The sequence below is a fragment of the Entamoeba histolytica genome, genomic scaffold (assembly GCF_000208925.1).
Source record: "Entamoeba histolytica HM-1:IMSS scf_1104750516339 genomic scaffold, whole genome shotgun sequence".
Taxonomy (NCBI): Eukaryota; Evosea; order Mastigamoebida; family Endamoebidae; genus Entamoeba; species Entamoeba histolytica.
The window spans coordinates 1-13278 of NW_001914910.1; the positions used below are offsets into that span (position 1 = coordinate 1).

The following is a 13278-nucleotide window of genomic DNA, read 5'->3' on the forward strand; positions in this document are numbered from 1 at the left end:
TGATTATATTCTTATTCATGGATTATTAATTAGAATGAATGATGATAATATTGTTAAATAATTAAAATAAAATAATTAAAATAAAATAATGAAATATAATTAAATTATTTATTTTATCTTCAATAAACAAAAAGAAATTATTAACACCATTGATTATTTCTTTTATTATGTTGTTATTTAATATAAATTTATTCATTTCATTTTCTTTTATTCCATGTGTGTTTATAATAATTATTTCTTTTCTTTTCTCTTTTCTCTTTTATTTCTTATTTTATTATCTTATTTTTCTTTATCATTTATTATCTTTATTAATTTAATTGGTTGAAGTGATGTTGATAAAACATGAAAATTCAAATCACAAACGATGAAATAATAAAAAGAAGATAAATAAATGATATTATTTATTTTCTATTATTCTTTATTCATATGAGAATAATCATTTCTTTATATTTTAATATGATTTATTCTTCTTTTATTCTTTTGTTTTTCATTAATGACAGTGTTGATTTTCTATTCATTATTCTTTTATTTAAATTGATTTCTTTTGTTTAATTTTCATCATTTTAATTATTCTCATTCAATTATCATTTCTTTATTTCTTATTTATTGTTGAATGAATATTTCATTATTATTATAGTATTATGTATAATTTCATTTATTATTAATATCATTTATATCTTTTTATTTTCTTATTATTATTATTATTGTTTCATATTATTTTATTTCATTCTTTCTATTATTATTTATTATATTTCTTATTAAATTACTTCATCATATTCAATTATTATTTAATATTTCATTATTTGATTTTGTATTGATGTTTGTGTGTTGTTTCTTATTTTCATTATTCATTTCTCATTAATTTTCATTTAATAAAATAGAAGAATAAAAATAATGAAAGAAGATAAATAAAGTAATAATAAAATAAGATAAAATCAATGATATTGTTATTATATTATTATGTTATTTTAGTTTTGATTTTATATTTATTATTTTATTTTTATCTTTTATAATCATCATTCATTTCTTCTTTTTTTCTTTTCCTCTTTTCTAAACATCACTTAATTTATTCTATTTATTTCCATTTCATTCTATTTTATTTATTCTTGTTGTTATTTTATTTAGTTCATCTTTTATCATTTGTCATTTCTTGTTTATTCTTGTTTTTTGTATATTTTATTATTATTATTTATTTTATGTTGTGTTATTCTTATTTATCTTTCTTATTATGTTTTGTTTATTATTGATTAAATAGAAAATAAGAATGAATAAAGAATAAGAAATAATAACATAAATATGTTGATGTATTTTATCATTTCTTTATTTGTTTATTATTATTATTTCTATTATCTTATTCATTTGATTCATAATGAATTAATTCAATGAAATAATACAAATAAATTGTTTATTTATTCATTTTATTTCTATTTTATTCTTATTTCTTTTCTTATTTATTAAAAACACCCTCATTGGGTGTGAATATTTCATTAAATGAAATAAAATAAATCAACATTGAATTATGTCCATTTTTATTTCACAATTTCATTCATCTGCCAATGAATGAAATGGCTGTTCATATTCTTCATTGATTTGTTTTTATTCTTTTTTAGTTCATTTTCAATTAATCAAGATTGAATCATTTCATTTCAATTACTATGATTCGTTTTGGTGTGAAATGATATTTTCCACAAAGTGCATTTGATATTACTTTATATTCAAATGAACATTGAACACAATATGAATATGTTTTATTATTTTCTTTATAAACATCAATATCACTTCCATATCCAAAAGCAAACAAATAATCATCTGATTGGTTATATAAATAAAATGCATATTGTGGTTCTTTAATATCAAATTTCTTCATTCCTTTCATTCTTCCATTTGATTCTAATGAAAATACAAATGATTTTGAATCATATATCCAATCATCAACTTTATCAATTTTAGAATTAACATATCCTCCAAATTTATTTCCATCTTCATCTTCAATAATAATTATTATATGTTCTTTATTCCATATTCTTTCTTCAAATACTGATGTATTAATTTTCCAATCATCTTTATCTGAATCAAATAATATATTTGATATTCTTTTTTCTGTCAATTCTTCTATTTGTTTAATAAACACCTTATTCATTTTATTTTAATTTAATGTTTATAAGTTCAAAATATGAATGTTTAAATAGTTAATCCACGTTATTAACACATCAAGTCAATCATTATTTTAACATCATTCTATTTTAAATAAATGTTATTTTTATCATTTTTACAATAACAATAAATATTTAATAATATTAATAATATAATAATAATAAAATTATAATATTGTTATTTTCTATAATTAGTTTATTTTATTTTTAGTATTTTTTCATTTTTTTTTAATAAGAAAAAAAAATTGAAGAGAAGAAAATTCAATTTTGTTTTATTTTTATTATTTCATCGTTTGTGATTTGAATTTTCATGTTTTATCAACATCACTTCAACCAATTAAATTAATAAAGATAATAAATGATAAAGAAAAATAAGATAATAAAATAAGAAATAAAAGAGAAAAGAGAAAAGAAAAGAAATAATTATTATAAACACACATGGAATAAAAGAAAATGAAATGAATAAATTTATATTAAATAACAACATAATAAAAGAAATAATCAATGGTGTTAATAATTTCTTTTTGTTTATTGAAGATAAAATAAATAATTTAATTATATTTCATTATTTTATTTTAATTATTTTATTTTAATTATTTAACAATATTATCATCATTCATTCTAATTAATAATCCATGAATAAAAATATAATCATTGTGACTAAATAAAAAATAAATTAATTGTTTAATGGAAATTAAAATTTATAATAATAAATATATTTCAAAAATTATGTGTAAAATTATTTAATTATTTTTATTCAATCATAACTGATGTTTGTATTTCAAACTAATAAACAAAAACAAACTGTCATGTTGAATTATCGATAAATTTATTCGTTTATTTTTAAATATTTTCTATTTCCTTTTATTTCAAAAATATATATTTTTATGTAAAAATTAAATAAAAACAACAATAATGTTTATGTAACATTCGATAAAATATTTTGTTGTTTTTCATTTAAATAAAATATAATGTGAGGAATATTTAAAAAATGTAGAATTGTAGTTATTTATTTCAAATGAAAATTAAATGTTTTTTAATAATAAATAACTTCAATTTTTCAAATTGATAAATAATTGACATGTTTAATTGTTATTAAAAATGACTATCAACTAATAACAATCAATGAATATTAAATAAATTAAATTACTTATCCTTTGAAATACAAGTGGTTGAAAATTACATTTTGTAAATTCAAGATGAAGAAGAATGTTTTAAAAGAAAATAATACCGCAAAATCAGAAACTAAATAAATAAAATGAATATAATGAGAAAGTGATAAACGAGATATATTTATTATTATATCTGTGTTACAAGACACAGAAGAACGAAAAGAATATATATGAATAAATAGTGTTGATTATACTAAATAAATTAAATTAAGGTTTAATAATTTTTAACCTATTGTTCAGGTGAGAATAATAGTGTTGATTATATTAAAAAGAATAAAAGAATTTTAAATAATTAATATTGTTTTGAATTTCAATCAAGGTTTTCATAAAATAATAAAATAATGAATAAAATGATATAGAATGTTTTTTCCAATATTATACATTTAGAGACATGTTTGTATCGTGTTGATTAAATGTTGTTGCCATATCCATAAAGAAGTTCATGAAGAAAAGAAGAAAACAAAAGTAGATAAATATCAACAAAAATAATGGAATAACTGAAAAATATTCATTTCCAATGTAATTTAATGAATCAAAAAGTTAATCTTGTTATTATAATACAAAAAGCTAAAATGGAATTGTAATGATGATGACAATGATAAGATCATTGACACTAATTAATGTAGAAGAAGATGAAAAAGAGATATTGATTATCATAGTATTACTGAAGAAAAAGAACAAAACATTAAACAAGAAAGGAATAATCAAATAAATAAAAATAAAGAAATATAAGAATGAAATATATAGAAAAATTAATTATTGTGATTTGGAAATTGAAAGAACTGAAATTAAATAATTTATTCTTTCTAAAAAAAAAAATCAACAAGAATAAGAACAGGAAATGAAATAAATAGAAAACAAAATTACCAAAATATTTATGTCTGTAAAAGAAAATATTGAATTTATTGACTAAGAAGAAACTAGAAAATATTTTATCAGTACTACTCATCATAAAGAAGAAACAATTAAAAAGTTACTAAATAAGTATAATGTAAAACATCATTAGAAAGATAATGACTGTATTTCTACTGTATATTTGATGAAATATTAAAAATAGTAAATAAATTAAATGAATTTTTATTTAAATTTATTTTGAATAATTTAATATAAAATATGATTATTTATAATTTAAATAAACAATAATTTAAATAGAATGAATAATAAATGAAATAATTAATATATGAAATACGAAAGATAAATAATATTTTATTCAATGAAATATTAATTATTTATCATTCGTTTATTTCATTTTATTTAAACTGAATTATTCTCATTAATATGTATTTCATTAATTTATTAATATTTAATATTTATTAATTTGAAAATACAACAAACAAACATTCTTTCTTATTTCTTTTCTTTATTTGTTATTTCAACAACATCAAACAAACAAAAAGATGCACTGCAGGAGACACTACAAAAATATATAAAAACGAATGGTCAAAGAAGAAAATCACACCAACCAAGAAATATAAATGATAGAAGAATGAGTGAAAATAGATATTATCTGTATAGACAGATATACATGAATAATTACACTAATCATTACAATAACAATTATAACCATAACTACAACAACATTGATGATATGGTTCATTTCACTCATAAGCATCATAATCATTTTAACAACAATTTCAATAGAAATAAACAATATTATCATAATAGAAACAAATATCATAATACCACACAAAGAATATATAAATACTATCAAAATTAGAAACAAAACAAAAACAAAAAGAAATGAAATGATTGAAATACAAACCAAGAAAATTGGAAAAGACTCATTGAAGAAGAAATTAAAGTATTTACACCGCAAGAAGTAGAAGAAGTAAATAAAACCGAGATTAAAGAATATACATCATCAACAATATGGAGAAAATGGTATTTTCTTGCACGAGAAAAAACAAAAATAATCAGAATGGAAGAAGAGACTATTAGTATGACGATGGAAGAAGATGATAAACAATTCAATCAAATAGAAATAAATGATAATAAAACATATAATAACTATGTATTGAGTATTAAAAAAATGATAAAGAGTTTAATAAAGAAAAAGATGATTGATGAAGAGGAGAAAGTGATGAAAAGGAAGAACGAGTAGAAGAAATAGAAAGAATGGAGGAGAATATAAAAGAAAAAGAAGAAAAGAAAAAGGAAATACAAATAAAAGTAAAAGTAAAAGACCAAACCATTAATAAACTAACAAAAGATATTATGGCATTAAAGAAGAAGCATGAGAATGAGATAAGCACAAAAACACGAGTGTGATAAAAAATATTCAAATTACATGCTGAATCTGAAAGGAAAATATTTGATGTAAATAATTTAACACAACAATTACTCTTCCTGAAAGATAAATTATCTAAATTAGAAAATAAAAATACACAAGAAGAAAAGAAGAAAGATGAGGTAACTTACAATATAACAGACTCATCAGAAACACAAATAGTAAATGACCTCTCCCCCAATGTGGTAGTAGCTGATGAAATATCATCAAGCGAAGATGATCTTCCAAAAAAGAAAGTTAATTCATAATCTCAATGAAGAAATAGATATTCAGCATAAGAGGATCACCACATTTGAATTGGATGATCAAAAAATGAAGCAAATAGATAGAAAAGAAGAAATTTTAACATTTTATAAATGTTTTGTTTTGAAATTATTTGAAAGAAAATTAAGAGGATAACTAAAATAAGAGTTAATAGAAAGATTAATACAAGAATTTGGAATTAAAATAAATGATATTAATGAATATAAAGAAATAATAAAGAAGACATTTAAAATAAAAGAGAAATAAACATAATAATTGATGAATAAATAATAAAACATCAATAGAAAGATAATGAATTAAAAGAATTAATAACTAGAATGAACAAGAAAGAAGAAATAGAAGAAGAGGAGGTAATGAAAATATTTAAAGAAGAAGAAATGAAAGAACAAGAAGATGTACAATTTATTAACTATTATAATAATAAGAAAGTGCATCAAATAATTAATATTATTAATAAAAATGAAATATTAATAAATACACTAAATGATTCCTACTACTTTAATAAATCAGTAGCTTCCACTATTAACATAATTAATAAAAATAAACAAGAAAGAAGTTGAAAGAATATTACAATCAAAAATATGTAGATTGAGAGATTTACTCAATAATAAACAATATATGAAATTAAAAATAATAATATTATATTAAGAAATATGATATATACCATATTAAAATAAAACCAAATAAACAAATAAACTATTATAAATACCTCAGAAATATGAAAAGAAAAGAAATAGAAGCAAGAAAGAATAATTTGAAAAGAATAAGATGGAAATATAAAATGATGAAATATGGAAAAATGCAATATTTAAATAAATCTAAATAAGATGAATATCCAGATAATATCTCTAATATCAATTTCTTGAAATGAATTGATGAAACTAACACTAATATAGATTTCCTGAATATTAATTTATATGAAATATTAATTGAAAGTAGAATTAATAATAGAATATGTATAATCACTCCAAATGAACTGGATTGTGATATTAAATTTATTGTTAACTGGAAGGCACGCGATGTTGATAAAATATAATGATTTTTGATTAAATAATTAAAATAACCAATGAAATATTTAATAAAATTATTTAATGAATGGTTAAATAATCCTAATGAAATACCTCCTCACTTTATTCAAGGAAGAACAATATTAATATATAAGAAATGAGATAAATTAGACATATAGAATTACAGACCAATAACTTGCCTAAATTGTCTGTTAAAAGTATATATCCATCAATATTAAAGATGAAAATAGAAAGCAAATTAATGCAAAGTCAAATTGAAAAACAACTCTCATTAAATCAAATTGGTTGTAAAAATATACATATTCATCAAATGAATGATTATTATATAACACTATAATCAATCAATTATTAATAAATAATAGATGGAAGTGGGTAGAAACATATTATGACATCTCCAAAGCATATGATAGTATTAATAAACAATGAATTAAACAATGCTTAATTTAATTTAACATCTCACTATCAGTAATTAATAGTATATTGTACATATTAAATAATACACAACTTAATTTATATTATAATCAAGAAAGAGTGGGTATGATTAATGTAGAAATATGAATAATACATTGTGATAGTTTATCTCCACTCTTATTTGTATTATCCATTGATATACTATCTAAACAATTAGATAAACAAATAATCAAATTAAATATTAAAATGAATGGAGAAGAAAAACAAGTCCAGCTAAATTATATATTATATATTGACAATTTAAAGATAATGACTAATAGCCTCGATGAAATGGAAAAAGCACACAAATTAACTAAAGAAATATTTAATTGGATATGATTAAAAATTAATGTAGAAAATAGTTTGATAATGACTAATATTAATAGTCAAATAAATGGTGAATTAGCTGAATTACCAAGAGTAACTAATGATAATCCTTATAAATATCTTATGACTGAAATATGAGATAAAGTAAATATTAATAAATATTGTACAAGAATATTAAATGATATATCTTCTATTTTATCATCATTAATACTATGAAATATAGCATTCTCAATACAATAAGAAAGATTAATAATGATATAATCTCCAAATTAAGATATTGATTTAGTATTGTCCCATGGAAACTAGGAGAATTGGAGAAGATAGATAAACAAATAAGAAAGTGGTTAATACAACTCTAATTATAAAGTAGAAATATCCCAAAAAGTAGACTATATGTCAAAATAAATGAATTGTGAATAGGATTAATGTCAGCAAGAGATGAATGTTGTATTGAATTAATAAGAATATATTTAAAACATGAATATCAAACACAGAAATAGGAGAAATGATAGAATCAATAAAAGAAAGTCCAAATTGAATAATTAAAAGAATGAAGAAAGTATTTGGTAAGAAGATTAATTTTAATGAATTAATGAATGTAATAGAATTAAATGAAAGAAAATATGATATAATGAAAACAAAGTATTTGAATTTGTAAATAATGAATTAAATGATAGATATTTAAGAGAATGGAAAGAAAAGAAATGTGGAGAATATATAAGATGTGCAAATGGCACTTTCAATGATAAGAAATTAACAGTAGCCACATGGAGGTCATTAAATATAAAAAGAAATGCATTCCTCCAAATAATAAAGATGCAAGAAGGAGTAACTATGAAATGAAGTATTAAAGCAAAAATACTCCAAAATGATGCTTTAAAATATTGTAAACATTGTCATAACACAATAGCATCTATTAATCATATACTGTTAGGATGTAATGAAAAAGAATCAAATATCAAAACATGATTATGTTTGTAAACAAATATATAAACACATATTAATTACAAACTTTAATGAATTTGATGCAATTGATTTTAATATTCCTCGTAAATGTATTAATAATGATGAAATAGTAATAACTTACAATAAAGATTTATTGGTTAGCGACCATTCTTTCCATGCTAGAAGATAAGATATATTTTATCAAAATATGAAAGAAAAGAAATGATATATTATAGATGTTGCTATATGTCAAGATAATAATTTAGAATTAAATTATATTCATAAAATAAATAAATACAAAGATTTACAAGAGAAATTAAGAAACAATAGAGAATTAATATATGTAGAAATAATACCTGTAATATTATCTATAAATGGATTAATTCATAAAGAATCAGCAAGAAGATTAAAAACACTAAAATTACAATTAGACTTTTCCAAAATCCTACGAACAATAATAATCAAAAATATGAAAGACTTAATGTTTTACACATTCAATTCTGGCAGCACATTAGAAGAAGAACAATCTAATGCGAGCATGCTAGAAATGAACTCTATTACACCAATAGAGCATAATGAAGAAACTGAAATAAACACTTCTCAATATGAAGAAAATCCAATAGTGGATATATCTAATAACTGACCTTTTTATTAAGTTTTTTATTTTTCTCTTTTTTTTGTTTATTGATATATTTTCAATATAAACACTCTGTAGTTCTTTCATTCGACTCTTTATTCCTTTGGTTAAATTAATATTATTTGTTTATTTATTCTTTTTTGTGCTCTATTATTTTGTTTTTATTCTTTTGTTCATTTTCATCATACCATTCTATGAAAAAATTACTGTATATTGGAGATACAGTATTTTTTCGTTAAAATAGTACATGGACTTATTCTATTGTAATGTATTTTGTTTTTTTATATACACTTTCTTATAGTCCAATGTGTATTTTTATAAGTAATATATTTTGATCATTCTATTATCTAATTCTTTCTCAATTTACTCTCTTATTATCATTTTATTCTTATTCAATAAACTATTATAATTACAAAAAAAATACATACTAATTTATTAAGTTAAAATGAAACAAATTTACATAGACAAAGACATGATAAAATCTTTCAGTAAATATTTCTTGATAAGAAAAGACTCTGTTTTATTTATGAGTATTATTTATATATAAAAGTTATTAAAACAAAAGTAAAAAAAAGAAAATGTAATTGTCAAAATTATATTGAAAATGTTTTCAATAAACCAACGTTATAATTTGGTGGAAGTTGTTGATAAGATATTTTGTAAATAAGAATAGCATTCATCTAAGAAGTACCTAAAAAATTCTGCAACAACCATTGCTGGGACTACATCATCAAATTGAGAATCTCCTAATTCTATTTGACCCTAAAACACGTAAGAGAATAAATAGTATAATAGAAATAATAAAATAATAAAAACAAACCGAATCTTCAGCAACTTTTTGGAAGAGTCTCATAAATTCATCAACAGTAGATCCACTAAAATCTTCTACACGAAGTACTTGATATATTTCTTTAATATTAGCTGAAGTAAAAAATACTTCTTTTGATCCACTAAACATTTTAATACCACGACTTTCTTTAAATAATCTTAACATCCATTCAGTAATTTGATACTGACCTTGGGATTCTTGTAAAGTTTTCCAAAATTCTGTTGAAGCATATGCTTGAAACTTTCTAAGATAATCATATTCATTCTTAATTTTAAATTGGACAAACATTCCAGTAAATTCTAATAAATCTTCTCTATTAAAATAACCTTCTTTCTTTTTATCAATGAAATATAAAGATGCTAAATGATTAAATTCAAAATTATAGTCTCTTCTCATATATTTTTGATAATTTAATAAATTTTTCAAAACTAATTTATCTTTTTGAGGATCAAGTCTATTCATTTTATAAATATTGTCAATAAACTCTATTCGTGTTTGTGAAGCTCCCATTAAATAATTATTTGGTTTATTCTTTTTTAGTTATTTTGTAATTTAATAAAAAATAAATAAACATCTAACAAATAGTTGTGTTAATTGAATTCTCAATAAAAAGTAATACTTTATATTTTGTTTATTTCTTTCCTTTCTTTCCTGTTCCTCCTAATCCTGCAGCATTCATTTGTTTCATTAATTGTTGTAATTGTGCTTGATTAACACCTTTAGGAAGCATTCTTTGCATTTGTTGCATCATAGCTGCTTCATTAGGTTGTGCATTACAATTTCCTAATTGTGCTCTCATAGCTTTAGGTAATCTATCAATACATTGTTGGAATAATTTAATTTGTTCAAAAAGTTCATTAACTTCTCTTATATCTCTACCACTTCCTCGTGCAAGTCTTCTAATTCTACTTTCATCATTTAACATTGTTTTAGCTGATCCATCTAATTCTCTATCTGTCATAGAATCTAAAATAACCATAAAGACTTTAAACTTTTTTTCAATATTTCCTCCTTGAAACATTGGATGATTTAATCCAATCATTTGCATTATATTTCCTAATTGTCCCATTTTTTGTAAATTTGATAATTGTTCTTTCCAATCTCTTACTGTTAATGTACCTTCTTGAAGATGTTTTACCATAGTTTTATATTCAGCATTCTCTGCAAAGTCTTTAGCTAATTTTGCTATTCCTTTTAAATCTCCCATTCCAAGTAATTTTCTTACAAAACTTTCTGCATCAAATTCTTCTATTTCATTGACTTTTTCTCCTGTTCCAATAAATATAATTGGACTTTTTGTTGCTGCTACAGCACTTAATGCTCCTCCTCCATTTGAATGTCCATCTAATTTTGTTATAATAACACTTCCTACTTCAACTGCATCTTTAAATGCTTTTGCTTGTCCAAATGCTGCTTGTCCAATAGCTCCATCCATTACAAAAATAATTGAATCTGGTTTAATTGCATCACGAACACTTTGCATTTCTTTAAATAACTCTTTATCTTGTTTATGTCTACCTGATGTATCAACAAGAATTATATCATTTTTTTCCTTTCTAAAGGTACGAACTCCTTCACTAGCAACTTTTACTGGATCACTTTCTTCTTTTATTCCAAAAAATGGTACTCCTGCTCGTTTAGCATTCATTTGTAATTGTTCATATGCTCCTGCTCTAAATGTATCTGCTCCAACAACAGCTGGTTTATATCCTCGATTTTTATAATACAACGCAAGTTTTGTAATAGTAGTAGTTTTACCTGCTCCTTGTAAACCAACCATCATTAATACACATGTTTTTCCTTTCTTGGGTTTAAATGCTTCAGTTTTTGGATCAACTAAATTGATAAGTTCTTCAAAAACAGAATCTTTTATTAACTTTCTTTTGTCAATTCCATCAGGAATATCTTCTGAATTAATTTTCTTTTTTATGTTATTTACCATTTGTCTAATAAAGATTGGATTGACATCTTCCCCTAATAATGACGTTTCAATCTCTTTTAATAACGTATTAATAACTTCTTCATCTACAACAGTAGATGAAGTCATTTTACGTAATGCTGTCACAAGACTTGACCCAAGTTGTGAAAGTACCATTTCGTTGTACCAATACTAATTTTCAGTTATTTATTTTTTTATTATTTTTTTCTAGTAGTTTTATTATTAATATTTTTCTTTTATAAAATTTATCACCATTCGCTATTTATAATTAAAATAAAAAACAAAATGTTTTATTATGAAAAAACAAAAAAAAGATTAATAAAATCAAGAAAAATAAAAACTTCAAGTAAAAAAAAAAGAAAGAAAACTTGAAAAGAAAACAGACTATTCAATACTAACAATGTTTATGACTAAAAATGAAAACGATCATGGTGTTAATACCTTTTCATCTGAAGGAAGATTGTTCCAAGTTGAGTATGCTACAGAAGCAATGAAATTAGGATCAACCGTTATTGGTATTCAAACAAAAGAAGGTGTTGTCCTTGCTGTAGAAAAACGAATTTCATCACCATTAATGCTTGGAAGTAGTATTGAAAAAATTATTGAAATTGATGATCATATTGGAGCAGCTGTTAGTGGACTAACTGCTGATGCACGTACATTAATTGACAATGCTAGACTTGAAGCACAAAATCATAGATTTATGTATGATGAACCAATAAATGTAGAAGTTGTTGCTCAAGCCATTTCAGATCTTTCTTTAAGATTTGGAGAAGGATCAAGAAAGAAAAAAGTCATGAGTAGACCATTTGGTGTTGCATTATTAATTGCAGGTGTTGATGAAACTGGTCCAAGACTTTTCCAAACTGATCCAAGTGGAATGTTTATTGAATTTTATGCCAAAGCCACAGGAGCAGGAACAGAAGCTGCACAATCAATTTTACATGAAAAATATAATAAATCGATGACATTAAGAGAAGCAGAAATACTTGCATTATCAACATTAAAACAAGTAATGGAAGAAAAATTAAATTCTAAGAATGTAGAAGTAGCGTTAGTTACAGTAGAAAAGAAGAAATTTGAAATTATGGATACTGCATTTATTGAAAATTTAATTGGAGAAATCAAAGAAGAATTAATTTAATAAATTAACAAAAGCAATTAGTGTTATTAATATTTAATAAATTAAAATTAATAAATTTATCTATTAAAAAAGAATAAAAAACCATAATTTATTTTTTAACAAA

General features: G+C 21.7%; 3 protein-coding genes across 3 annotated transcripts, besides 1 other annotated feature; 1 reads left to right on the top strand and 2 right to left on the bottom strand.

Annotated features, from left to right (window-relative positions):
• Positions 1-4720: 4720 nt before the first annotated feature.
• Positions 4721-9276: a repeat region.
• A 611-nt stretch (positions 9277-9887) lies between these two features.
• Positions 9888-10602, bottom strand: EHI_004740 (uncharacterized protein; the record flags this gene model as incomplete). The annotated part of the gene is made up of 2 exons (XM_648417.1): positions 9888-10025; positions 10084-10602. 2 exons carry the CDS (start codon positions 10600-10602, stop codon positions 9888-9890), a joined length of 657 nt encoding a protein of 218 aa, XP_653509.1.
• A 121-nt stretch (positions 10603-10723) lies between these two features.
• EHI_004750 (signal recognition particle protein SRP54, putative) lies at positions 10724-12187 on the bottom strand (the record flags this gene model as incomplete). Its single annotated transcript, XM_645623.1, has 1 exon — positions 10724-12187. One exon carries the CDS (start codon positions 12185-12187, stop codon positions 10724-10726), a length of 1464 nt encoding a protein of 487 aa, XP_650715.1.
• Positions 12188-12431: 244 nt separating this feature from the next.
• Positions 12432-13175, top strand: EHI_004760 (proteasome alpha subunit, putative; the record flags this gene model as incomplete). Its single annotated transcript, XM_648406.1, has 1 exon — positions 12432-13175. One exon carries the CDS (start codon positions 12432-12434, stop codon positions 13173-13175), a length of 744 nt encoding a protein of 247 aa, XP_653498.1.
• Between the last annotated feature and the right edge of the window lie 103 nt (positions 13176-13278).